Here is a 26,904-nt window from a genome sequence, read left to right as displayed (position 1 = left end):
AAGGGCATTAAGGTTAGAGGGTTTTTTGCTTGTTTAATAGAGCTGCAATTCTTTTATTAATTATTATTTTTTTAATTTTGTCAACATGCTAAATCTGTCAGGAGAATGCTTTGGGGAAGATGTTGTGAACAGTCAGATCAATGGGCATAGTAATTCTTTTATTTTTAAAAACACTTCTCCATGATCTACAGCGCACTGTTCCCCACCACATGTAATTTAGACCTTGATACGATAGATTCTTGTCTTCCTTTTAAACCAAGTAGCAATGCACTTCAGTGCTTTTCTTCATGCCTCCTGCAAATTGTATTGTGCACTAATTACCAATGCTGCAGAGACACACTGGGGAGTTAGTAGCATTTGCAATAATCAGGCTGCACAAGGAACATCAGAGAAAGCATACAATAGCCTTGCAAGCTTTGGAAAAAACGGTGTAGTTTTCATTAAGTGGTATCACCACCATTGATTTTGGTTCTTGAGTGTACTAAACAACTTATTTTCCATACAGAATTGAACAACTTCAGAAGCCCAGATTAATATTTCACTACAGGGAGAAGCTGATCTTCTGTTTTATGTATTTATCTCAAATGAATACCTCATTCACATTGAGGGAAAGAAAGGCAAATGTTAGGAAGAAGGAATATAAAGACACTAGAATTAAAGCTGGGAATTGATTGTGATGGAAGTAGGGGGAAGATAATGCTGTCATGGCTTGAAATAGTAAAGCTAGGACAGAATTCAATGCTGCTAAGCTGGGAGTGGTTAAAAAAGCCAAATAAAAACATTAAACCTAACACAATTTGAAGACAGCCACTGTTTCTCAGAGCTTTTTCCTCAGAAAAGGGGGATTGGCACTAAGAGAGGTGAAAGTAGAACATTAGGGGATCCTGTAGTATGGAAACTGATAATATGGAAAGAAGCATTGAAGATGTAAGTGCACAGAAGGCAGAGATTCACCCGCAAGGCTAAGAAAGCAGTAGCCTCCCTTGTGCACCACGCACCACATTCAGCAGTCCCATCATTCAGCAGAAGCTGGGTGGGCACTTCCTTTCCCCTGTCTGCACTCTTTAACATCCCACCAACCAAAATGCTGTGGTCAGCTCAGAGGTTTGCAGGGGGGATCTCTGAGAAATAACAATAAAGGAAAAATCAGGAACAACAACAAGAACTGAACATGCACACAGTAGTGCAAAATACATGGTTGGCTACAAATCTGCCTGTAATTGATTATGGGGACACTGGAAGCCCTTGTGGATGCTCCAAGTCAGCTTCACTTGCTACCTCTAGCTTCCAAGTATTTGTTTTAAGCTGGTCTGTAGCACAGACAAAGCATGTTCTTGTCTACCCAAATGACTGAATGAATGAACCCCTAGAGGGATGGGAGTAAGAGGCAGAATAGGAAAACGAGTACAACCAGGAAGGAGGAGAATGAGCCATACACATTTTGGGAGAAAAAGCAAAGCTGACTGCAAATAAGGTAGCTTACTCTTCCTACATGATACTGTCAGATTAAAAACATTTGAAAAAATGCAGAAGAAACCATGGTGCTGCATTTGAGGAACTGACTACAACCTCAGTGACTAACCTCCCCTAAAATTCAGTGGTTAACAAACTAATTAATTGTTAACCTGTAGTTTTTCTTCCCAGTATAAACCACAATGCAGCTTTGATCTGTTTTGTTGTTGTTTTGTTTTTGCTTTTATACAATAACAAAAACTGAATTTCAGGTACCAAAAGAGAATAGTAATTTACCAATGAAAACAATCAAAGTAAAGAGCCACCCCAACCCTATACCAAAATAACCTATTCCCCCTGGAAAGCAAGGACACAGTAAAGTTTAAAAATACTTCTTACCCCTACCTACCTACAAACCAAGCATCTACCTCAACCTCCTGCAATAACTCAAGTGTGTCAGATCTCTACTCAAGAGCTTCACCTTCTTTTTATTTTTGCTAGACTAGATGATCTTCTTTGTTAACCTTCCAGTTATCTAGAGATTTTGTGCATTAATAATATCACAAATTTCTGAAAAGGTGATTTTTGTTGGATGCATGTATGACAATGCACACATACTTGTGAATGTTTTAACAAGCTGTTCAGACAGCACTAGACAGTTGCTGCATTAACAAAAACCAATCTCTAATTGCTTCATGTGAAAAATGGTTTATGGAATTGTCTTAAATTCATAATACCTAATGCCATTTGACTTGAATTCTTAGATAAAAATACATATAAATAAATATAAATTCTACATTAACGTCGAACTGAAAATTTGAACCTGGTAACTACCAACTTTTCAAGCTATGACAATTAAATTAGTACTATGGCTGAATATTCCTTGATGAACTGAAAATGACAACTCAGCCTTTCTGCCAAAGACAAACATCCATTCACTTGGGTGTATAACTACTGCAACTTCTACCAAACACAGTGTCTGTGAAAAGCTCAGATGACTCAACAGTTCACCCCATACTGAATGATTAAAAGGCATAAAACCTGAAAAGGAGTGGGAAACACAAAATTAAAGGATTTTATATGCATAAATATGCAAAGAAAGAAAATGAAGCTGGTGGAAGAAATCTAATCCTGCTCCTTGGCATAAGTGGAAAGATAGGAGTTGGTTTAGGATTTATGCATTTTCAGATCTTCGTCTTTCATTCCTATTGAAATTGACACAGACACAACATACGTGATTTACATGCATATCTCAAAGAGTATTCTATTATTTTTAACTTTTTGCTCAATATTTTAACTTTTCCACAATCTGCAAGCAAATTTTCAGAGTTAATCCCATGGAAAGATGCTGTACTTATTTTCAAGAAGAAAGTAATTCTTGTTTCTGGAAAACAATTACAAGAGCTCAGTACAAAAAGTACAAGGTCTAGATGTGTTTTCTCCAAAAGAAACAAAAGTGCAGCTTTACTCACCTTTGGTTTTACTACAGATTTACTTATGTTAGCAGTCACTTAGCCCCCTTCAATGCAGTGTAGTCTACTGAGAACCAATAACTTGCAACTAACAGCAAGCAGTTATCCTTTTATGACACACTTTTCCTAGTGTTTAAAGAAAACTGGGCAAATTATAAGGTGATTATTCAGTAAGATTCAAAGTGTCTCACTTGTGTTGCAAGACAGAAATACAGTCACAGGAACCTAATAACACATGAAGACTGAAATCGAAATAGTTCTGTAATACGAAGCTAATATTTTTTATTTTTCAGTGCTCTGCCTAGCCAAAATGTCACATATGAAAAGTGCCAAGGGCTTGGCACTTATGAAGAGGAAATCACCATATAGATGCATTGTACACTCAGTGCCCCAACAATCATAACTCTTGGCTATGCAGAGAGCACCATGGCTCAAGTGAAAAGGATGAGGCAACTGTTAGTGAGACAGAATATGTGTTCTTACTTTACAAAACAAATGACAAACTCATCAAAATAAATGTTGAAAACAACATTTTCTGGACACTCTCACGGTATTTTGCAAAGGATACTTAAGCACCATGATAGTAATTTTAAAGTGAGCAAGATTGATGCACACAGTGATTAATGAAGTAATGGACTAAGGTCATTGAACAAGCCATGGTAGAAATAAAGCTGTGGAAGCCCAAGGCATCATTCCATGCTGGATCTTGGAGGACATGCTACCTCACTGGCAGCCCTTCTTGTTCCTTTCTCCTCCTCAGAGACCTGGAATTCTTTTTCTCCTCTGTCAGAGGGGCTTAAGGCAGCCTGAATACTACAAAATGCAATTAATTTCAAATGGACTCCAAGAAAAAAAAAAATCACTTTTACTTATGAATGATAAAGTAGTGTTTATATAACCAAAAGATTAAGAGGAATTTAAAATAGCTAGGTTGGTATCCTTCCGCACTCCTTTATGACAATGATCTTCATTCACATGACAGACTGTAGTATTTCTACATTAGAAGACAGATGTGCAGTGTACAGTATACACAAACTTCTTGTAATTCCAATAGTAGTCAGAAGAAATTTATTTATTTTTTTTACATTGAGTATGGTTTTAATACAGAAAACTTTTGAACAATTAAAACTGTTTTAGAAGTCAGTCAGATTAACAAAACAATGCAATTCAAATGCTCGATCATTGGCTACAGTTAAACATTTACGAAGTCCAAAATCACAGTCAAGAAACCCAATGTATTTTTACTGGAACTTTATTGAAAAAGGTCTCTGCAAATGAAGTAAAAATAACCTACGTTATATTTTGTCTTAGCTTGCTCTAATGACGCGTACACACACACACAAAAAAGGCCTGAAAATACCTTTTTGTCAACTAAAATACAGACAAAACTCAGAAGCTTAATGGTTCCTTTTTTAATTCCTTAAAGGAATCTAAAGAGAACAGTGAATTCATTCTGTGTTAGCAATTTAAGCGGGGGTACATCTGTGTTACTTTGAATGCTTCTTTATTCACCTGTGCTTGTGTGGAACCCTGGCAACACCCCTCATAAAGAAATAAATTGAGAGGGAGATTAAGAACAGTTGGAGTTATTCTGGCAAAGGCAATTTTTACAATTCTCCGAGGATTCTGATTATTTTAGTAATGATGTTTCCCTCATCTGTCTCTTACCAAGTCTTTTGCTCTCCTATTTTGCATCTAAAAAGCAATTGTGTACAAACTGGTGAATATTTAAAATAGAAAAATGCTTTTAAGTCCTTAAAATATGTGACCAATCATTATTTGGGTAGTTACTGCAGTTAATCGTGATGCATTTATTAATGTGTAAATATCATACATTTCCTTTGGCATTCCACTCTCCGTTTGCAACTCATTAACATATTGTTATTTTAAAATATTAGTCTCTGAGAAGACACCAGATTTTCACTGGATTGGTCTCACACTTGAAAAAGCATTTTTATATTCTGAATGCATCAAAATAGCAGAATCTCTAGGCAGATACTACGTGGGATTCACTGAAACACAATGTTAGTTCTAATGGATGGATGATTGTGTTTGGTCTTTTGAAACTTTGAAGTATAGGTAAGTCTTGATCACACAAATTAATAAATCCTAAAGCTGGAGTTAACAATAACCATTACACCCAAATTCTGCAGCTTAGCCCAGCCAATTTTTCAAAAGGTCAGGTTGTGAACTGGAGAAGATCAGGGAGGTCCACCGCATAGCTTTGTTGCCAGGCATCTCTCGTCTGGATTGTTGCAGGCATTTATTAGTATTCGTCAGCAGACTCAACAAAGCAAACAAGAAATTCAAGCACGAATAATAAAATGAAATGCTGCTATATAACCCTTTGTCATTCAGCAAATATGGGACTTTTTAGCTACATTGTTCCTAAACCTGGGTTACTACTTTAATTTTTCTCCACAGTGCTGACTGAATGAGTATGCATGTGTGTTAAATGCAGAGCTCCCTTAACAACTGCAGGACTGCCATTTAATCTGTTGGTAGATGGACCATTTCCTGTGGGAACTCTAGCTATGATTTCCAGATCCACCAAATAAATCTCAGATTAAGATTCCAAATGAAACCTGCCTTTGGCAGATAAAAAATGTCAAGATGGATATAAACAGTAAAATTATAAATTATCTAGGTGTTGCACGATGACTTGATGTGCGTTTTTTGTTTACACTTTCCCCGATATCACAACTATACAAGGCATTCATCAAATGTCACACTTTCATAATATTGGAGGCATCATTAAAACTGTTTGGCTAAGGACCTTGAAGTGTTTAAGCAGTAGCTCAAAAGTATATTTGTGCAAAGTAGAAGAATAAATTTACATATCAGCAGCAGCTCATAAGGGATGGGTAAATATTCTGTTTATCTCTCATTGTAATTCAGGTTAGTTTAAATACAGGGTTTCAGGATATCATTACAGCCTATATGGAGTTATTACATAATTTCCAAACATAGTGTCTGCTAGAGTTTTTACTAAGCATGCTGTGTTTATGTTTCCTAAAACAGCTAAAAACAAAGTAAACCTTTCTATCCCATTTTTCTTTTGCTATTGTGATCCCAGACAATTGCTTTTCACATATAACCCCTTCCATTATCTAAATCTTAATGATCCAGAACTCCCTTTTATCTAGGCAGGGTCATGTTTCCTGATGACCATTAATTATAGTGAAAATTCTCTTATCCAAATGTACTCAACCTCCCCTACCACAAACAAACAACTAAGGCTTTGCTGAATTTAGTGTTCTAAACAAAATCCCAGAAAACTACAGCTTTAGGATTAGTTAAGAAAAAAATACTGTAATTTCAGGTGTCCGACTTACGAGAAAGGTCACTCTGCATAAAGTATCAGGAAGACACCTCACCCACATACCCTTTACTCCAAGTAAAAGCTCTACTAAAGATGTAGGTGAACTCTCAGATGAGAGTCTCCAGTGCATTCCCTGGAGAACCAGAGCATGCTTTTTTTTTAATGAAATCCTTTGCTATGTCTTAACTCTGAATTTAAGCTTCATTCTAGCTGTTGTTAAAATACAAGCGCCAAAGGTTTATACAGAAGAAAATAACCAAATTTCTGTACTTTTGCAAGGTCTTCTGAAGGTCCTTCTGGAGCACCACGTAACAATCACCATGGGAATAAGCACTGCTCCTTCCTGGAGCACGTTTCAAGACATTCTGAATTTAGCTGCACTCAAACTTTAAAGACCTAAATGATTCAGTATGCACTCTCCCCGTCTTTAGTGCTTGCAGGACTCAGCATAGATCAGGTGCTACACATTTTCGGTGTATTGTAAAGGGTCTAACAAAATCACAGCATCCTAATGAGTCAGGCAGATACCTGAGACTTAATTGTGCTTCTCATGAGGAATGTTTCTCCATGCAGACGGGCCACAAATGCATTGTAGTTAACCATTCAAAATGTAAAAGAAATGGAAGGGGGTGCAAAAAGGAGACATGAGAATTTATACAAATGAAAGGATGATTATATTTACAGGAAAGATCAGATAGCATTTGATGATTTTTCAATTGTTGTTAGCTCCTGAGTCATGGCACACTACTCCCCTTCCACAGCAAGGTGTTTTCTTCATCTTTCATTCTTACTGTTGTTCAGCATGAATGTTTATTAATGAGCCAATGTGATTAATATTCCTATGTATGACTCATGCAAGATCATCCTCTTGACCTCTCTTTTGCATCCAATACTGGACAGAGAAACCTGTTACCACCCTTGCCACTTGGAAATGGGCAGCTACACAGAGTATGTTTGATGCTGAAAGCAAAGCATACATGGAAGACAAATCAAAACAGCAAGCACCATTCACTCACGCAAGACAAATGCATACACAAGCGCACAATGCAATGAAGATTATTGTCTATGCATAAGCTTATTGCATACACTTGTGTCTGAGCAGCTACATATACACTTAACTTGTTCATTAGGTTTACATACTTGTTCTCCTCCTCCTCTATTTTTCCTCAGTTGAGCAGGACTAGAAAACAACAGCTCACCACCAGCTTCCCTGCACAAGCTGATTCTGCGATCCTGTTCCAATCTACACTACTGTGTCTCTTTCAAGAATCTCCTTTGAACTGAAGTTTGCTGGCATGCAATTTTAAAGCATTTTTATAAGCCACAAAAACATTGTTTTGCAGGACAAGAAGCTACGGTGAAAGTACCTGTATTTATCATGTAAAAGCTGACATCAAATTCTTACAGGTGGAACTGGTTCATTGACACACGTTACAGTATGTACTTTAAGTAGTGATTTAAAATAATATATATAGTTTTCAAGCATTGGAATAAAATATAACAATTATCTTTGAAAGGAAGCAAACCACTGTCCCTTTAAAAACAATCAATTATCTCATTTTATGAGATGTAAATAATAATTATGCAATGTTTTCCTTTCTGGAGTCAGCAAAATTATAACATTGTTGTCAAAACAAAACAAACAGTATTTTATACTGAAAGACTCCTCCTAATTTCTACCCTGTCCTTAAAAATCACGGTGACTCAGAAATATGACCAAGGCAAAAGATTACAACAGTGAAAGACAATGTAATACAGAACAAGTATACCTGCACCCATTCAAACCCAGTACATGGTATGAGCCAAATGAGACACAAATTTACCTTCAGTATTTGCACACTCACCACTTTGCTGTCCTGCTAGCCTTTTTGTAAAATTGATGTATCAAGTCCTGAATATGTGTAAACACAGAAAGCACCCTATTTCAGGTTCCCTCTTATGTTTTCACAGTATTAATGATTGTGCAGGTTTTGTCATGCATGTAAACCCTGTAAAAGTAACACCACCATCCAGGTGCAGTGCACTGCAAAATGTAAGGCTATGCACCTATTTGCTAATATATGTTTATTTATATAATGGACTATGGTCCTACGCTTTCTAGCTTGTATTCTGAACATTTTTCATCTGGAAATTATAGCCTCCACTGGCCTGCTGCCAACACTCGTGATACATTCCCTCAAGTATTCTTAGAGAGAAATGAGAAAAGTCACTACCCTATTAAAAACTGGATCCTATGGAGATAAACAGTACATTTAAATTAGATACAAACCCAAAATAATAAGCCTTGCACTTACCCCTTTCTAATATACCAGACCAGAGACAGACAGATGTACTCAATCCATGCAAGCACATTCCAAACAATCCAGAACATTAAAAATAAATTCTCAACTTTCAAACACTTCAGATATATTTTTCTTAAATACTGACTTTCTTTCAAGCATTTTATTTTATAGCTTCTATTAACAGGTAACATACTATCCCACACAGCCATCATAAATCTACTACTTTTCAGTACCTTTTTTTTTTTCTTAATTCTGATTGCTTGACTGAATTTTCAACTAGTCAGCTTAACTTAATCTCAGACATGCTTTAGAGTACTTATTTTTCACAAAATAAAATAATCTCTAAGATTTCATTATGTTATTAAAAAAACTGAATAAGTCATTACTATGTTTTTCTGAAAAGACCTTTTTTAACTTCCAAGTTACAAGGTAAGAACAGCTAGATATGGTACTGTACCCACTGCAAAAAGGAAAGATATCACAGATAAAGAAAGTGGAACACAGAAGGACACACAATTCAACTTTAGACACTTAAACAGAAGATTAAAATTACTTTGATATAGTAGTTCAATGAGAAAATGTAATAGAACCAAGGGTACATAATGAATATTTTGTTGCTGTTATTTTATTGAAATGCCATCTTTATGACAAGAAAAAAATAACTTGTTAACACTCAAATAAAAGTTCACAAAAAAAATCCTTATCCAAACCAGTATGACAAGATTTATTTACTTCATAATCCTTTTTTTTTTTTTAAATGTCCTAAGAGTACAAGTGTAAAGAAATTATGTGACTTACTAATGACTGACACACACAAAAATAGAGTATATCACATTTTCTTTTAAGGTTTTCTGTGTTCATACAACAACTTGCATTAGATTGACAAATACATTAAATGGTAGCTTGGAAGAGATAGCTTTCTAAATAGCACAAAATATTAACTTACTGCATCAGAAGAAGAAAACACATGAAACTCAGTAGCTACCCGATTTTTAAAGTATCTGATAGCTGCAAAAAAACATCATTTCTTGCAATTGGACAGAAAATATTTCACAGAGAATCAGTTCATGGCATTCACTTTCAGCCTACTTTGGAAAAGTTAACCTTTTGAACCATTCTTTGGGTATGCTGACCCCTAAAGGTCTAAGAATACTAAATCTGATTAAGCCATAACACATTTGAAATATAAATTGTCCGAATACAGTTCTCCAGTAAGTTATTACACCATAACTATTTTTGTTTTCAGTGTATTTGATTAAAAAACATTTTTAACTTAGGTCAGTAATAGCTCAAAATGTCATGAATTAAAAGGGGTCTACAAGTAGTTTGTTATACACAATAATATAGATAGGAATTCCTTTACATTACTAAGAAATGCATTATCTCCAAGATGGAGTATTCCTTCTCTCTTCATGAGAAACTTGACATTTATTACGGTTTTAGAAAGAATACACAGGATAAAATTCCCCAAAAGAAATAAACAAAATCAAATCAGGCTCCCATATAAGAGGCATCTTAGATGTTGACACAACTATTCCATTTTTTTCTTTCAACCTACATATAGCCACTTCCTGAAAAAATCCACCCTTCTATGATGTACTGAAGGTCTCCTTCCTGTGTCTGTGTTTTCTTCAACCTATGAATTGTTATGTAGACACAGGCCACTTCCCAACACTTTTCTCAGTAAGTCAGTCACGTAACATGCTCTCAAATTAAACTTTTTCTAAAGTTTCTCCCATGAAGCATAGAAAAACGTATCTTAGAACAGCAATGTGGTCATCCAACTATAGAAAGAACCTTCCATCCTCATCAAGATTAAAACTCCATGAACCATGGAAAGGATGAATACCCTTCCTTCCACATTAACCAAGGCCCTCTCAACCTCACAGACTACCTTACTGACTACATTTGGTTGAGGTAATAGTGAGAAATTGCTAATATTAGTAGATGACTTAATCATACTTCGGCCAGGTATGAATAGCAAAGAAAGTTATTTTAAGAGAGACTTCAGATTTGTTGTTTACTCTCCAACATTTTAAATAGGGTAAGTGCAATATACAGGCTGAGAACTTAAATAAAACTTGTTAGGATTGTACAAAACCAGCTTCAATAACCCAGAAAATAAAGCTGATGTGTTACATTCCTTTGCCTGCACATATATAGAAGTCTAGAAGGAATCATGTTTGTAGCTGCTCTCCTGTTAACCCAAATACTTTTTAGAGGCAGTGGTTTTTTTTTCCTTTTCTTTTCTTCCAAAGTCAGCTATATATCGGCAAGAACAAATACATTCCAGTCACTGCCTAGCACTGGTACAACACCTGAGGTTCCTTAGTAATATCTTAAAAGTCCTTACCTTTTGACGAGTTCTCCATTTGTTCTTCTGAACTTGTTTGATCTGGCACTGACTCCAGTTTTTCCTCCAACATTTCAGAGCTAAAATAAAGCAAACTCTAGATAAATAAACTTGAAACAATACATTACAACACACTTATACTTTGCTTTCATTTGACAGAAAATTTACAAGACAAATGATTTAAAAATATTTATAATAGCACAATAAAGTCTGTATACTCTAACAAAGAGTGTTAAATTGTATTTCTCAATAAAATATATTTTCTTCACACATCTAGTTTACATTACGGTTTAGTTCAGCTTTCTACAGCATGCAATGCCTTCATGGCGAAGTTTATTAGTTTGTCTTCTTGTTCTAGAGTCTGATCTTGGAAGTACATGCTACTGAGCACAGCATAAACCACACCGAATAGTTCACTCTTGAGGGAATGAGACTGCTCACTTTGGTAATTATTACAGATGGTAGTATCTGCTTCACTTTAAAACATTCTTTCACCTGCTTGAATTTCCTGGCTAAATACAGGTGAAGTGGCCCTTGACCATGCCAACTCTGTACTTGAATGTTTTTCTAAACAACTAAATAATTTAACACATCCTACTATTTGCATACATATTGCTTCAGACTATACAGTTAATTACATGGTTGCAACACTTTATGTAACTGAGGATCTTCAAAAGACAACCCTCAAACTCAAACATAAGCCTTACAGTAAAATGTTAGTTTTACTATGTAACATTTTTAATGTTAAAATATATATTGTTATAGGTTAAAAATTTAAAGAAAGTAGTAATCTTGCTAATATAGTAAGCTTACCAGAAATTTTATTACTTACAAAGGCATCTCCTTTAAAATGTATTATACAAAGAACAATTTTTCAACTTTTACTATATCATTATGCTTATTTTGTATTTCTTCCCTGCAAAAATTTTTCTACACTTATTAAAAAGATACAGCACATGCCTTGAAGATGCAATAACCAGATCATGAAAATACCCAAAGTGTTGTCAATGTGTTGATAAACGTAGAAGTTAAATCAAAACCAAAAAACATTACATAAACATTTTAAATTTCAAGTGCAATACACCAGGACATATATTTTTAATTAATAAAGTAGGAGACAATTTTTTTTTTTCCTATACGACACCAGAGGCAGATATTTTCTTTTTTATATCTCAGATTATAAAAAATATACTACTTCTGCAAATACTTAAGATTCAAGACTAGCATTTATTCAAGAAATGCATATCTAGCTTGTATTTGTTGTTAACTATAAACAGGCATGATAAGAAAATGTTGATTTGATGTGCTTAGGTCTTAACAAAAAAAAAAACACACTTCACGCCATATCGCAGAACACCGAGTTCCTTACAGAAGTCCCTTAAATGAAGCTGTACGCTTCTTTTTCAATTCTGTGTAACTGTGTTGATTTGGAGTTGGCAATCTTTTCCTAAGTTCCTCATTTACTTTTGGATTAGCTGAAAATATAGAAGGTTATTAATATCAAGAAATAGGTTTCTGTCAATGAAGCCATTTCCCTACATATTGCACAAAAAGGTTCATAATAATTGCAGTATTTTAATAAGATATTCATATAGCAAGACATGAAGAAAATACGGTATTTAATAACCTCTGGAGTATTTTAAAACATGTCTTAGGGCCTTAATGTGCCTAGTAATATACTATTTAAAACCATAATTTTATCCCTCCACAATATACAGTCATTCTTCCTCGCCATTTACCCAGCTAATGAATGCCAGCAATTAGTAAAATGTAATCCCATTGCACAATCATTTTAATGCTTTTAGCACTCAGAAAAGTAAACACCAAATTAATACTGCTCAAGCCATATCAGATCCTAGTTGGAAGCAAGCAATTATAGTTCAGCTCCTCAGGTGTAATTAAATGATTGGAATGATTTAGTTCCATAAATGCAAGTTAATTCATAAGCAAGCAACAAATATACTGGGAGTAATTACAAGAAACATTGACAGCCTAAGCAGGGCATGTTCTTTCAAGCACCTCATGTAGGAAAATGCTGCCCTCTCCTGGAAATAATAGAGCATATCAAATGGATAATTGGAGAAAGAAGTCAAGAGACTCATTTCACAGACTGTCTTCGTAGGGGAAATATGTTCTGTTAATTAACAGGTATTTTCTGTTTTAAACTTACAGAAAATAAACATACTTTTGATATCAGATTAAGGCGACCTTTTTGATCGAAGTGAAACACAGACCTTTGAGGAGCTCCCTAGGGTTCTCAGTATACTTTCCCCATTATTAGAAAGAAAATGCTAGTTAATAGAAGACCAAATATTCCATACACTAAGTAAACTGGTTGTTCTGAACACATACAAGAACACTGCAGTGGGTATCTAACTTATGTACAACATTTATGTATCATTCAAGATATAGCTTTACAGTGGGTATTTCAAAGGTAAGGTATCTTTGAAATCTAAACTTATCAAACTATTATTCAGTGTTAAATTTCAAGTCAACACCTATCGGCAGCTGGACACAACCATGAAGGTTTTCTCAGGAGGAATCATCAAAAAAATCAAATACAATTATTTCAAGGTTTTTCTTTAATTTAATTTCAATACAATCTGCTAATAATCAATCTATCTAACAATCAAAATAAAGATGGAGGTTAAAATAAAGTATATTGGTAGACTTAAACAAAACTGAAAATACAAGATGAAACTGTAACCCGAAATCTGGAATTAATTTTAAATACTGACTTCCTTATTCACTATCTATTTATTTAATCTGTGTTTGTTAAGACTACTATGTATACATTAAGCAAAGAAACCGAGGGGGGAAAAATAGTCTTTATCTGATGAACATAATAAGCAATAGTCAAGTAAAATTCACTCTAAATATTTAAGTACAAAACCACTTACATATATGAATATAAATTAACCAATATCTTCCCACTAATTAAAGAAATCCCAGATCTACCTATTTTGCCTTCTACAGAAATAACAGATGCTTCCCAGTGCAGCACACAGCAGCACATGAAAGAATCATATGCTGGGGCCAGTATCTGACTATTTTCCACACGCATAAATTGACTGTAAAAAAAGCTTTATTCAAAAGGACGTATCATTGTTAGAGCATGAAATTGTTCTTTACCAAGAGCACTTTGGCATCAAGATATGTCTTTGTTCCTGATCTCTGTGTATTTCAAAACAAACCAAAGTTGAACACAAATATCGTCACTGTGACTGTACTTACTGTGGAAATGAAATAAATTACTTTAAGAAGTCATATTATTAAAAGTTTAAAATGTACAGCACATTTGCTTTGCCCTTTGATGTCACAGTCCTATTTTTCTATTCAAATCTTGTACACTGTAAGTTAATTGCTTTTGGAAACTACTTATTATTCATGTAAAAATTAATGTGCCAATGTGTTTAAATCCTTTTAAATGACCATTCATGCATCTTTCTTCTTTAAGTGCCAATGAAATCTGTCAAAGATATCAATGCAAGATGGTCTTAGAGAAAGTTCTAATAAAGATTTTTTTCTGCTAACATAAGATTTTCATTTTCGTCAACTTTACTTAAATTCCATTAATTTTTTAAGCTGCTTTTAATAAATTCACAAGTAAAAAATTTTAGGCTCCATAGTCTGTCATTTGTGTTCCAGCTGACTTTATGAATATTAATAACAGTGTTATCCTGATTAAATAGGCTTCATATAAAATCCCTGTGAATCCTATAGCTCAGACATCTCATTTTTCCAACTCTTTATGAATTTGGATTCAGACATTAAAGTGAAAAAAAATTAAAAAACAGATTCAATGGTACATTCGCGCACCTTAAACAAAAAAATTAGATGTTCTAATGAGTCAAATAATTAAAATTGATAGGTCCACATACTGAGATTTCAGGCTTTCTGTAAACATGCAACATATTTTAAGTCTAATGAAAACATCAACACTTCACAGAACAAAGGATTAAGAATCTATTATAAAATAGTAATAATGTCTGTCCTTAGCCTTACCTTAAACAACAGATGATATCATCTTAACTCTTCATATACGGACTGCTGATTTGCAGAAGTACTTCCCAGAGAGAAAAAAAATACTAGATGCTTAATTACATAAGCATATGTATGAAATACATGAACATTCTCATTTAGCATGGGTGCCCAGTGAAAAAAACAGCATTTAACTGGGATATACTTCAGCAAAACCAGCCTTTTCCTAAAGAACATCAAAACAAAGGAAATCTTAATATTGTCCAACAAGAGTCAAGCAGTCACAGTTGCAAACTCCCAACTTGTTTCCATGTTTATGTTTGAATTATTCACATCTATGACAGGCACTGCCTTCATTATTATTATTTTTTTAAAAATACATTAGTGCTAAAATTACTACTTCTTACTGAGAAGATGGTCATCAAAATATTTTGCCTTTCGGTACTTTGTATTTTGAAGGGGATCTTAGAAGGGGAAAAAAATGAACAAAATAATGAGTTATTTAAGAGGAAGGCATTCCGATACTGGTTCAAATTACTTACCACCACAAACACTTAAAAGGAATTAAATAAAAACAAGAGGTATATAAAAACAACATAAATCTACAAAGGTATGAAGCATACAGCACTTTTGCAGTTCTGGGTAGATTTTATTGCAGCTGTGGACGTATTTCACTTTCAGAGAAAAACCAAAAAAAAAATAATCAGGAGCTTCTGCAGCATATAGATTACACAAACACAAGCAAGCACCCACACAACATCAGAAACTTTCAACCATCGGACCAGTGATGTTGACCCAAGGCATTTTGATTCCTGCCAGTCTGCGGTAGCTCCCAGCATACTCCCTCTTTGGGCAGGAGATGAGGAAGTTCAACTTCTCAGTTCCCGGAGCTCAGTTCCTGACTTCTCTCCCTGGAAACCAAAAGGCTGCTGAAACCCCCCTGTATGAAGCCCTGATGGCTGTAAACCCCTCTTCTTTGTTTGCGCCTTTACAGGTCTTGAGCTACTGAATCATGCACAACCTTCACAGCTGCAACAAGAAGCAAATGGCTGCTGGTGTTGCTGGAATTCACCTCTTCTTAATGAAAAGTCCTTAGGTCTTGGAAGCATTTGCCAGAAAGGGGGGCTTCTCTACCTGCTCAGCCTCTGGCAGAACTAGACACTAGCTCCCAGCACCCTTGGGAATGGCACCAAGCCACTCTTTGTCCTGCCCAACGGTGCAGTCAGCAGTTGCCAATGACAGAGTGGGGATGGAGCTCTAAAGGAGAGGTAACATCATACACTTCATGGATAGGGAAATAAAGAATCAATGTTAGTGTTATTTTTGTAAGCTTAATTAGATCACCAGGATCTCCTAAAATATCCTGAAATGTTTTGCCCCAGGCCAACCTAAGCAAAAGAACTTAATTTAGGAGGGTATACTATATAAGAAACAAAATTACCTTCTAGGTGCATTTCCCAAGGGAACAGACTGTTTTCTTTATCTCAGGTGCCTGCCAAATTTTGAAGCAGTGATACATTCCTCCACAAAAGATTTGCATTTCCTCACTACCATACACAACTTTATGGAAAATCAGAAACATAATGCAACTCAAAATAAGTTAAAAATAGTTTGGGGAAGTTAGAAAAATATTAATCAAAGAATAACTGAAATAGTCACTGTAAATATTTGTCAGGTGTGAAATAAAAATCAATCTCTTAGATATTTGAAAGTCATGAAATGAAATATACTTTGAAATTTGATTATGGAGTTATTGTATTGTATTTTATTACTCTTATTTGCTTTAAAATAGAAATATTTAATGCAAAATATTCTGTTTCATTTTAAAGGGAATATAAAAGCTATGCAAGTGTATTAGCCCTCCACATGGATGAATGCAGCATGAGTAGTACTTCACATGTAAAACTCCAGCACTGCCACAAAAACTTCCAGATTTTGACTTATAGAAGTTAAGTGCATTATCTGGAAGCTTGATAAAAACATTTTCCCAGAGGGCAGAATAATATAATAATCCCTAGCTTTTCTCCCGTAGCGATTCTTGGCCCCAAAAGAGATGAGACACCTGCATTAAGTTCTGAGCAACCTGTATACATCAGAAAAACATGGAGAACCAGGGCTCAGATATTTTTTTATTCTGCTGCAGAAACTTCTCATTCTCTATGAATAATTTGCATCTGATGCTTTTAAAGATGACATACACTGAAACACAGAGCACTCATTCTGTGTTGTGCTTTTGACAAAGGCAAGACAGAATACATCTTTTGTTGCAGTTTTTAACTGGTTTAGAGTAGATTGTACCTGTTCCTGAAATAAATTTAATTGGATAAAGGACATGCACTGCTATCTTTCTTTATTTTTCCTCCCTGACTAATTTCTGGTATTAGGTCAGTGTCTTCAAGGCTCATTTTTCTTTTTACACATACAAGGAAGTGTTTTATGTGCATATTAAATCACTGATTGCCAATATCCCCATACCTTTTCTCCCCTCTGTTATATTCTCTCTCCTCCATTAAAAAATGAAATAATCTTTGTATTTTAGTTATTAAGCAATCATCAGTCTGCTCTGTCCTCTTCCATCCCAGTTTTTAGCTGCCCTTTGTCTTCCATTTCTTTTCTTTTTTTCTTAGTTTTGTCTTTCCTTTGACAATACATGCCTTTTCCTTCTTCCTCTATGCCATCTCTTTGAAATGTAAAGAAAACCACACAGGATCTTGTCAAAGTCTGTATCTACTTTTCGTCCATCTTTTCTCATCTGCGTGTGTGTTCTGTGAGGTAGCTTTCTTCTGTGACATGTCCATTAACATTTTTTTCACTTTAATCATGAAACTGTGATATGCTTTGGTCAAGTGCAGAATAGTCAATTCATTGAACCATCCTTCAACTTTGTTGTAAATAAATCACTGGTCTTACTGTCCAGGGCACTAGATCTCCATATCTAAATAGTTTACAACCAGATTGTGATTTCCATAGCCTGCACAGATAAAGACATAGATGTTTTAAAGCAGCTTCTGTCCTATTTGGAATAAAGAATATTTAGTAGAATTAGGACTATGTCATCATGGTGATGATGGCTACCTGCCCATTACACTCTGCTGACAAAATCACCACCAGTAGATAAATCCTTTCTATTTAGCACTTCTGCGATGATGCTTTAAGTGCTGTGTCCAGTATGAGGCTCCCAGAAATATCCTGAAGGAAGTCAAGAAGAGCCAGAAAGACGATGAGAGGTCTGTAGCACATGACTTACAAGGAAGGTAAAGGATTTTTTCACAGTGAGGAAGGTCAAACACTGAAACAAGTTGCTCAGAGGCTGCAGAATCTCCTGTTGCTAAAGATAGGCAAAACTCATCTGGATATAGCAAGCTGACCTAACTTCAGAAACAGCCTGGTCTAGCAGAGGTGTGAACTGGGTGATATTCAGAGGTGCCTTCCTACCTATTTTATTATGCCAACGACTGTAATTAAAGTCATCAAAACTAGTATTCCTACAATACACTAAATTCTGCATTGCTTTCTGCTTGACAGTGCAGGACAGCAGACCAGAGAAAAAGCAGAAAGGCACAAGAATTATTTCTTTTACCATATAAATAAGTTACTAGCCTAGATTTTACCATAAAAGCAAAAATGAAGTCACAGAATATTATGCATGTGTAAAAATGAGAAGGGGTTATTTAGCGGCATAATAATAAACCACTAGTACAAGTAATAACATTAAACAGAAATGACTTTTCTCCTGTCCAAAGCATCCCAATTTAATTGTTGAGCTGACTTCACGGAACAAAGGAAGATAGAGCAGGAACTTAGAGAAGGAACTGAAGCAACAAACCAAACGGAAGCAAAGGAAGTCTCAGTTTATCCAGCCAACTCACATTTCTCAAAGTCCCTTCAAATAGCCCCCTTTTTCCTGACAACAAACGTATTAAAAATGTAAAGCATAAAGACTACAAAATAGTGTGGATATTGGAGCCTGATCAAGAACCATCATGAGTACTAAACATGTTGAGGCCTGACAGAAATGTGCCATCCTTTCAAGACCTGGTAGTGAATGAGGCCCACAGGCCTCTCAGAGAAATACAGCTGCACCAACTACTTATGTCAGAACATTCTGAGCAGCATGAGAGCACAAACGAACCTCGTCTGCTGTCATAAAACAAAACATCCAGTGCATTGTATCTACCCCAAATTATCTACCCACTCAAATTCAAGAGCATACACTTGAGCTGACAAGAATCATGACACCTGAAATTTTACAAACTAAATAGAGCAAAGAAATAAAGCAACAAATCCAGATCAGTTTTGTTCTTTAAGAGAATTAACTGAGCCACCAGTTTTTAAAAATGAGTATCTGAAGAGAAAGCTGTCCTTTAAGCTGTCCTCTTTATGTAAGATCATAACTGTTCCCTAAAATGTGCTTGCACAATCGTAAGATGTTGCACAGGTGTGAACATCGACATACTTTTGCCTACAACTCAATAAATATATTGTCTCTCGTCAAGTTATGTTTCTTTTTAAATCTAGCAGCTAGATCCAGTACATAGTGTCTTCGTTTACTACAAATAGTAGTTTAATACTTGTAAGCGAGAAGGTGGAGACCAGTGATGAGTGGTGTCCCTCAGGGGTCTGTATTGGGACTGGTACCATTTAACGTCTTTGTTAGCGACATGGACAGTGGGACTGACTGCACCCTCAACAAGACTGTGAATGACTCCAAGCTGAGTGGCATGGTTGACATGCTGGAGGAAAAGGATGCATTCCAGAGGGACCTTGAAAGACTTGATATGTGGGCCCATGCAAAACTCATGAAGTTCACTAACAAATGCTTTCTTCCCAATCAAACTACTGCAATATTTTTGTTTACCTTGGGAAAAACAATATAATTTATCTTTAATCTAAGCTACTTTGGAAAATACCTCAAACTTTTTCTCAGCTGAAACTGACCAAAAAAGTTATCTTCACGCAGTAGAAAGGAAATGTCTACTGTGAATAAAAGCTTCCGTCTAAAATAGTTAAGTTACAAACGATGGAAAACTCAAAGAAAAAGGTCTAGAAAGAGATGCAGGACAACTTGAAAAAACAGGCAAAATTGTCAGATTCCCAATATAATAAAAGCTCTGTCATTTCCGTTCTTCTATTTCAACCAATGAAATATTTAAGCATTTTTGGAAATATGCACTTGCATAATTAGATCATTGAAGAACTGGAGTTCCTTGATCTTGTCATCATTTACGATTACATACAACATCATAATACATAAAGAACAGAATAGAGAAACCAGACAGACTTACATTGTTTAAAACATTTCTTTACTGTGTTTTGAAGTCATTTGAAAGCCTTAGAAAGCATGTTATTTGGCTAAAAACATGAAAACAATTTACGATGAAGAAGCCTTAAAGAATTTCTCTAAGAACAAACTAAAAAGAGGTTCAGGTAAGTTGAAGGTTATATAACTGGAGAAGAAGTTTTTACTAGGGGTTCTGAGCTTCAAAAAATCAGATTCTTTCCACAAAGACAAATGGAAGAAAAAAAATAAATCCTGGAAAAGTTCCAGACCTAGAATTATCAAGCCAGTTTCAGCAAGATTATTCTCTTCAGTTTTTATAAAAAGAAACAGATGGATGTTCTCTTCATTCTTGCAACCTCATCATAAATTCAGATATCTAACACTCATTATTCCTTGATTCATCAAGCTACATTAATGTTTTAATTGCCACAACACTTGACACCAGAGGTGAAAAGAAGAAATTAGGTTAGGTTTCAGAGAGCTGAGAGAGCAGCTGAATCTTGGCCCCACAAGTTATTCCTGGGCGGAGCAAAAGAGCTCTAAATCCACTTACTAGACAAAGGAGGCAAAATCCTTACTTAGACAGCACTTCTGAAACCCAAGCTCATTTTGATGTCTGCTTTCTCATGCACATAATCTTGCTTAACAGTTTGAGGCTTGTTTGTCAGACGTTCTGGGCATTGCAAGTTGCACTGCTGGGCATCACTAAAAAATAAAACAAAATAAAGCAAGAAGACTTGATAACATAAGCATAGATAACACACGAGATTTTATATACACACACACAAATAGAACAATTCTGAAGATATTCTTGGACATGCTGAAACTGTAAGACTTTTAGACTCCAGAGCTTCATCTTGCCTTTCATGTTGAAGGAGTAGCTAATAAGAAGGTTAGGCATTTGCACTAGGATGTCTTCTGTGCCTAATACAGCATTAGAAAAAATCCTAAACAGCCTTCTATTTCACAGTCAAACTGGGAGGAAAGAAGGGAGAAAATCATTTGGAATATTTCTTAAACACTATGAACAAAGGCAACTTTTCTTGATTGCTGTGATTTTATGACACCTAGCTGTCGAAGGCAAGACTTAACATGACTTCTTGTTGTCAAAAGCAAATCCTAACATGTTCAAACTTTAACATAAAAAAGGCGTAATTTTTCTGATAAAGTTATGTCACTTTGACACTGCATTCATAGAGTACTTCATCATTCTTTTAATTTCTTCAAGAATTTAAAGCCACAACATCTAACCAGTTATTTCCCTTTCTGAAAACATGTCAATAAGTAACAGTCCTCTTTTGCTTCCTTCTGATCTCAAGGCAGTATTTCACCATACTCAGTTATTCAGTTGGATTGTGAATGTACTGAGTAGACAGGTTTGGAAAAAGACGTACAGTGGTTAGTTGGTAGTTTTTGCCTTATATAACTTAGCTTATTAGAATATGCTCATCCTGCCTGAAAAGAGTTCGGTGAATTTCATTTATTCATCACACTGAACTTCACTGAGGGGCAAGGTTACTTTTGATTTATAAAGATGCTCACTTTAAAAAAGCTAAATTTAAGGAAAAGGCAGTTTAAGATTTGAAGGTTTCCCAGAGTGTTTTCAAAACAGACTGGAAAAAAAAAATAAAAAAAACCACTCATCCTCTCAGAAAACCATTAAGAAACACCTTCCTAAAAACCTGCATCTCTAGATATCTGAGAAGTCCAGAGACCATGTAAATAACAATTGTTTGTTCCAAACACAATTTTAAAATCTGGTAACAAGTTATAGTTTTGTTTCAAAATATTTTGGAGAAAATTATTTTTTATGAATTGAAATTTAACATTATCCTGAAAGAATTTCTATAGCAACTGGAATTAATTCTGCTTTTACTCACAATATCAAATTCCTCACTTGTATTAGTAAACAGGAATACTTTTACAAATAATTGTATTTTACTGGATTACAGTTTAAAAAAAATCAACATCAACACACACACATGTACCTATATATGTATCCGTCACTGCATTATTTTCACTACATGTGGGATTCTTAAGAACTAGAGATGTACAGTTAATTCTTGATTTCCCTGATCTCTATAACAAGCTGAATGGCTGCATTACTGGAAATAAAATGTAATATGTAATACTAAATGGGTTCTCAATAAACTGTTTTTTGTTTTTTAACTTTTAAGATAAACTTGGGAAGCGCATATTATACCAAACAGGAAACAAGCTATTGGGCAGATATAAGCAGTGGGGAACCTCAGTATGATAACAGAATATGCTATTTTTAGTAAGTTTTCTCTCATAAGTGCAAGACAGTGAATGTTTGCCAAAAGAATTTTACATCCAGGAGGGTTTTTGAAATATGAAAGATACTTTTAAACTATGAAGAGAATTATAAATTTTGCCTAATATTTAGTAACCTTCAGATACTGTAATTCCACTTCAGATCCTGGAAAAACATTCTGGAGACAAATATTAGTCTACCACTGGATAGTGAAGAGGAGGAACAAAATTACATTTCAAGGGGAAACTGTTTTAATTAGAGTTACCTTGTACACCTGCACAGTAGTCACCTTCAGTACAGCGTGAGAAAAAGTGTTACACTCCACAACCATGTTTATTTTTGCTACCATCAAATTCTGAGTCCTGAAAGCAAAAACCTAAATTTTGCTCCCAGCCATGATTACGTTGCCATACTTTTACACTACCTAGCGTAGGAAACTAACTTAAGCACCCTTAACTGGATGGCTGTATGTATATCCCAGGACAAAAGAGTCTCTTGAAGCAACCGTTACACACTCATCCATAACATTTATGATTAAAGGAATCCTTCATGGGTGTTCTATTCTTTCGTACCTTTAGGGTGCCATAAACAAACTACTCAACTGGGTATACTAGTGTTCTTTTAACAGTTTTAGCATAAGAAATGGGCTCATTATGATCCACAAAGAAATCCCATTGTATCAAAAATAAAGTGAGTCTGATCTCACAGGGAGCTGCATTTCCTTATCAGTCCTTCTGCAGTTTCATCAACCTTTGCTATTTAGAAAGAATGCCCAGTCACACTGAGGAGCAGACCTCAAAGACCTGGTTATCAGCCCAGCAAATTAAAGCTGCTGACCTGTGCCATACCACAGTTTCATGCTCATTAAACCGGATGGCACACAAAACCTTGAAGTCTATCCAACAAAGATCCTGATCAGACAGAGATTCCGATTCCTTCACAGAGCCCCTTCCTTTGACGAAATGGAACAAGTTAAAACCTCACAAATTAGAGCTCTGAAGAACACAAAAGACTGTTTGTAGTCCCAAGACTTACCTAGAGGAATTGTTCAACAACATCAGATCAGCACTCTTGGGCTGCTGAGTCACTTACCCATTGCCACAACCCTCTGATATGACTTAACACAAGGAAAAGCAGCAAATCACTGACCTCGGGACAGTGGTACTTCAACAGGAGCCCATAAAACCTGGAGCTTATAACCAGTAACAGATGTACAAATGACTATTTCTACATAACGAGGGCAGCTGATCAAGACATCTTGAAAGCCAACACTTCTTTAAAATATCCAGCTTGACAAAATAACCTGTCAGGTCTAGTTAACCGTTTTTGTGAAGTAGGCGATACCTTGAGAAGTCTATTTCTTACCACTTTTCATCATTCTTAAAATGTGGGATCTAACATCTATGCATCATTTGGATCCCATCAACCACATCTTCAGTACATACAAGTCTGCTTTTACAGGGCCAATCTAATTTCTCAGTGATATTTCAACAACAGTTCCATTCTTGGCCAAAAATTTAAGCAAGTTTTATATTAATTAATAAGATGTTAATTTGGCTACAGGTAACGTATGGGAGGATAGTGAGAGAGTTAATGCATATTTACTCCTTTGAAAACCAAAAATATCCAGATCTCTAACATTATAACGCAATTGAAGAATCCATAGTAAGAAAGGTGGTGCTTATCAGTTTCACTTTATTCAACTGATATTTTCCACAGTAGAAATGCATTTTGCACGTGAAAAGGTTTCCATCTACTGACCTTGGCATTCATTAGGACCATACTGTGATTTATACTGAGAATTCCAAGCCTTCATCTTATAAATAAATGTAAAATACGAAAAAACAATTATGCTTGTGTAAAATTCTAATTTATCTCTCTGTAATCAGGTTTTGTCTATGCTACATATTTCTGTGTTTGAATAAAAGTCAAAATTAGTAATAGGTATCATTTATTTTCTGACTTTTCATTATCTTGACATTTTAACTTTTTTTTTTTATACTCAGGCTTTGATTTTATCTAGGGCTTCAACCCCACAGCTGATTTTTAGACAAGTACACTGTCTTCCAGAATACCTGTTCAAGAAATAAGCCAGCTAAAAGAATATATTTGCCATTCAGCAAATCAAAATATTGTATATAAAAAAGCAGGATTTTATGACAAAGAAAAACACCTGATTATGGAAGAAAATGTAGCACTGTGTGCAAATGACAGAAAAAAAACCACATATTAGAAGAAATCACAAGCTCCAGTGAAGAACAGTAGAAAGTAGAGTAGAAATCTGAATTTGGTGGTTCTGGACAATTATTAACACTCAGCTTAGATTTTTATTATTGCTGAAAAAGGTAAGCAAGGAAGTTTTTTTCCCTGTAAAAGGGCAGTCACAACTTTACACTCAATGCCATAGCATTAGCAATTTAATATTAGTCATTAGTCTAACTCAGATGTGCTTCTCAGTGACACTTGAAAACTCACTTCACTGAGCAATTTTTTGGACTTAAATAAAAATTATACAAATGCACCAACTTAGTAGTTTAGTTTTTTTGTTTGCTTTTTTAGCACAAGCATTAATTAGCATTACTTCAACTAACCACCCCAGTGTTTTACTGCTCTTAGACATATGCATGTTGATGTCAAAGAAAGTCAACTGTGTCTCAAGCCAAGTTCTCACTACTGCACAGGCTCAAGTACTTTGTATGCAAGTGCTACAGTTTACACAGAAGCTTTCTTTTAAGCAAAGTAGAAGGCTCAGAAGAAGAGAAGGTCAAAAAAGAAACCAACAAAAAACATGACATGAAAAATTTCTGTTCTCAAAGGCAGCAGATCTAAAAGAAAATCAAGAAGCCCAATTCAGCTATGTCCCATGTGCACAAACATGCCCAGTAAAGCATTAAGAAAAAAGCCCAAAGACATTTTGATAAAGTGGGAATGACATAGCTATACGGGCTGATAACAAAATTGTAATTTTCCATACAGGGCAGATCACCAGCAGAGTTGCCCTGCACAAGGCAGGACTGGTTCCCCCTGTGCCTCCCGCACACTAGCGGTGGAATTCCTTCACGTTTACAGCAAACGAAGCTGCTCACTGGGCCTTTGTGATTAAAGCAGGAATGTCATAATCATGGTGGTCTAGACTGCTATGAGCAAAAACGACACACGGCAAAACGAGTGGCCCTTGGTCAGAAGTGGCTATGGTCAGGATGAGGCATGCTTATGAAGTAGTACCTCAAATACCTTGCGATAAACACATGTGGAGAAAATAACACGAAGAACACCAGAGCTAACTGAATAAAAGGTTAAAGAAAATAAACAACATTTTTGCAGCTTAGCATTTATTTGTGAACTGCTGGTGCAACTATATGCTTGACAGGAAAGCTATGAAGCTTTTGGTAGCTTGACAAGACAATCTACAGGCTTGAATGAAATGTTCAGCTTAAGGAATTAGAATAAATCTGATGACTGATATGCTACTGAACGTGACAGGCTGTCATCTGTTTTAAACAGGATCTCTGCTAGGATGTACTGAAAGTGATTTTTTTTCCATTACCTTAAACATGCTAAGACTTTTTCAAATGAATTCTGGCTAATCTGTTAAGACAAAAGATCTTCTCAAGCTATTGCCATTTAAATAAAATAATGAAATAGCCATTTGGCTTACTTACATAATTAATTCATGCTGACGCTGTACTTCTGCGATTAATTTACATCCAGTCCACAAAAGCATACAACAAAAATGATTATTCTTGCTTCCCAAGTTAACTATAAAATCAGAAGATATGAGCAAATAAGCGATTAAAGCAGTTTATCTAAGTCCTATTTATGTATATGAAACTCTCTATATGAGTATCAAATTGTTTATCTGGTATCAAGACAATGCAGTACATTCTTAATTGATTCAGAAAAACATTCCTGTACTATTTTTCTCATGTTATGATTTTATATGAAAATAGGTACAGGGGTTCTCCTACAGCTTTTTCAAGTTATGAAAAATTGATCAAAAGAAATCCTTCAGTAAAGCTGTATTGCAGCAGATAACTAGAGATAAAGAACACTAGCTCTAATTTTAAGCTGGCCAGACCCTAAAAACCAAACAGTTTAAAATCCTAATACATAATTACTTTAAATATATAGAAATAGACACACATATAAACAGTGTAAAATAAGTTAAAAATCTTTGGGAGGCAATTGATGCTATTTAAGAAAAGATACCAGCATAAAAAACTTTGGTAAGATCTAGGCTCAAATATGAACGTCCTTCCTGTATCAGACTGTAAATCATTCCTGTATGAATTACTGGAATGAATCACCATCTCCTTCTAGAAATAATGATTCAACTCTATTCTACAAACAAGAAAAAAAGGAAAAAGGGGTTTTGTGACACCCACCTGGAATCTGTGCCTTAGATACAAAGAAACAGGAAAACTGATCATTGCTGGATAAGTAGTAATGTCAGTTTGAACAGCACAACATTTACAAAGCTAAATAG

The 26,904-nt window shown here is 35.2% G+C and overlaps 1 protein-coding gene across 4 annotated transcripts in view; it reads right to left on the bottom strand.

The window, feature by feature from the left end:
* MIPOL1 (mirror-image polydactyly 1) overlaps positions 1-26,904 on the bottom strand; it is a 189,190-nt gene that overhangs the window by 149,581 nt on the left and 12,705 nt on the right. For 3 of the 4 annotated variants that reach the window (XM_048059869.2, XM_066998058.1, XM_013185703.3), the window contains exons 2-3: positions 26,081-26,177; positions 10,882-10,961 (exon numbers count right to left, since the gene is read on the bottom strand). In XM_048059869.2, coding sequence (XP_047915826.1) covers positions 10,882-10,961; positions 26,081-26,142 — 142 coding nt within the window. In that variant the 5' untranslated portion in view covers positions 26,143-26,177. The remainder of the gene's footprint in view (positions 1-10,881; positions 10,962-26,080; positions 26,178-26,904) is intronic. The other variant, XM_048059868.2, reaches the window with a different exon arrangement.

This window comes from Anser cygnoides, chromosome 5, assembly GCF_040182565.1.
Source record: "Anser cygnoides isolate HZ-2024a breed goose chromosome 5, Taihu_goose_T2T_genome, whole genome shotgun sequence".
In the NCBI taxonomy this organism is placed as follows: Eukaryota; Metazoa; Chordata; class Aves; order Anseriformes; family Anatidae; genus Anser; species Anser cygnoides.
This window is presented reverse-complemented; position numbering and strand designations above follow the sequence as displayed.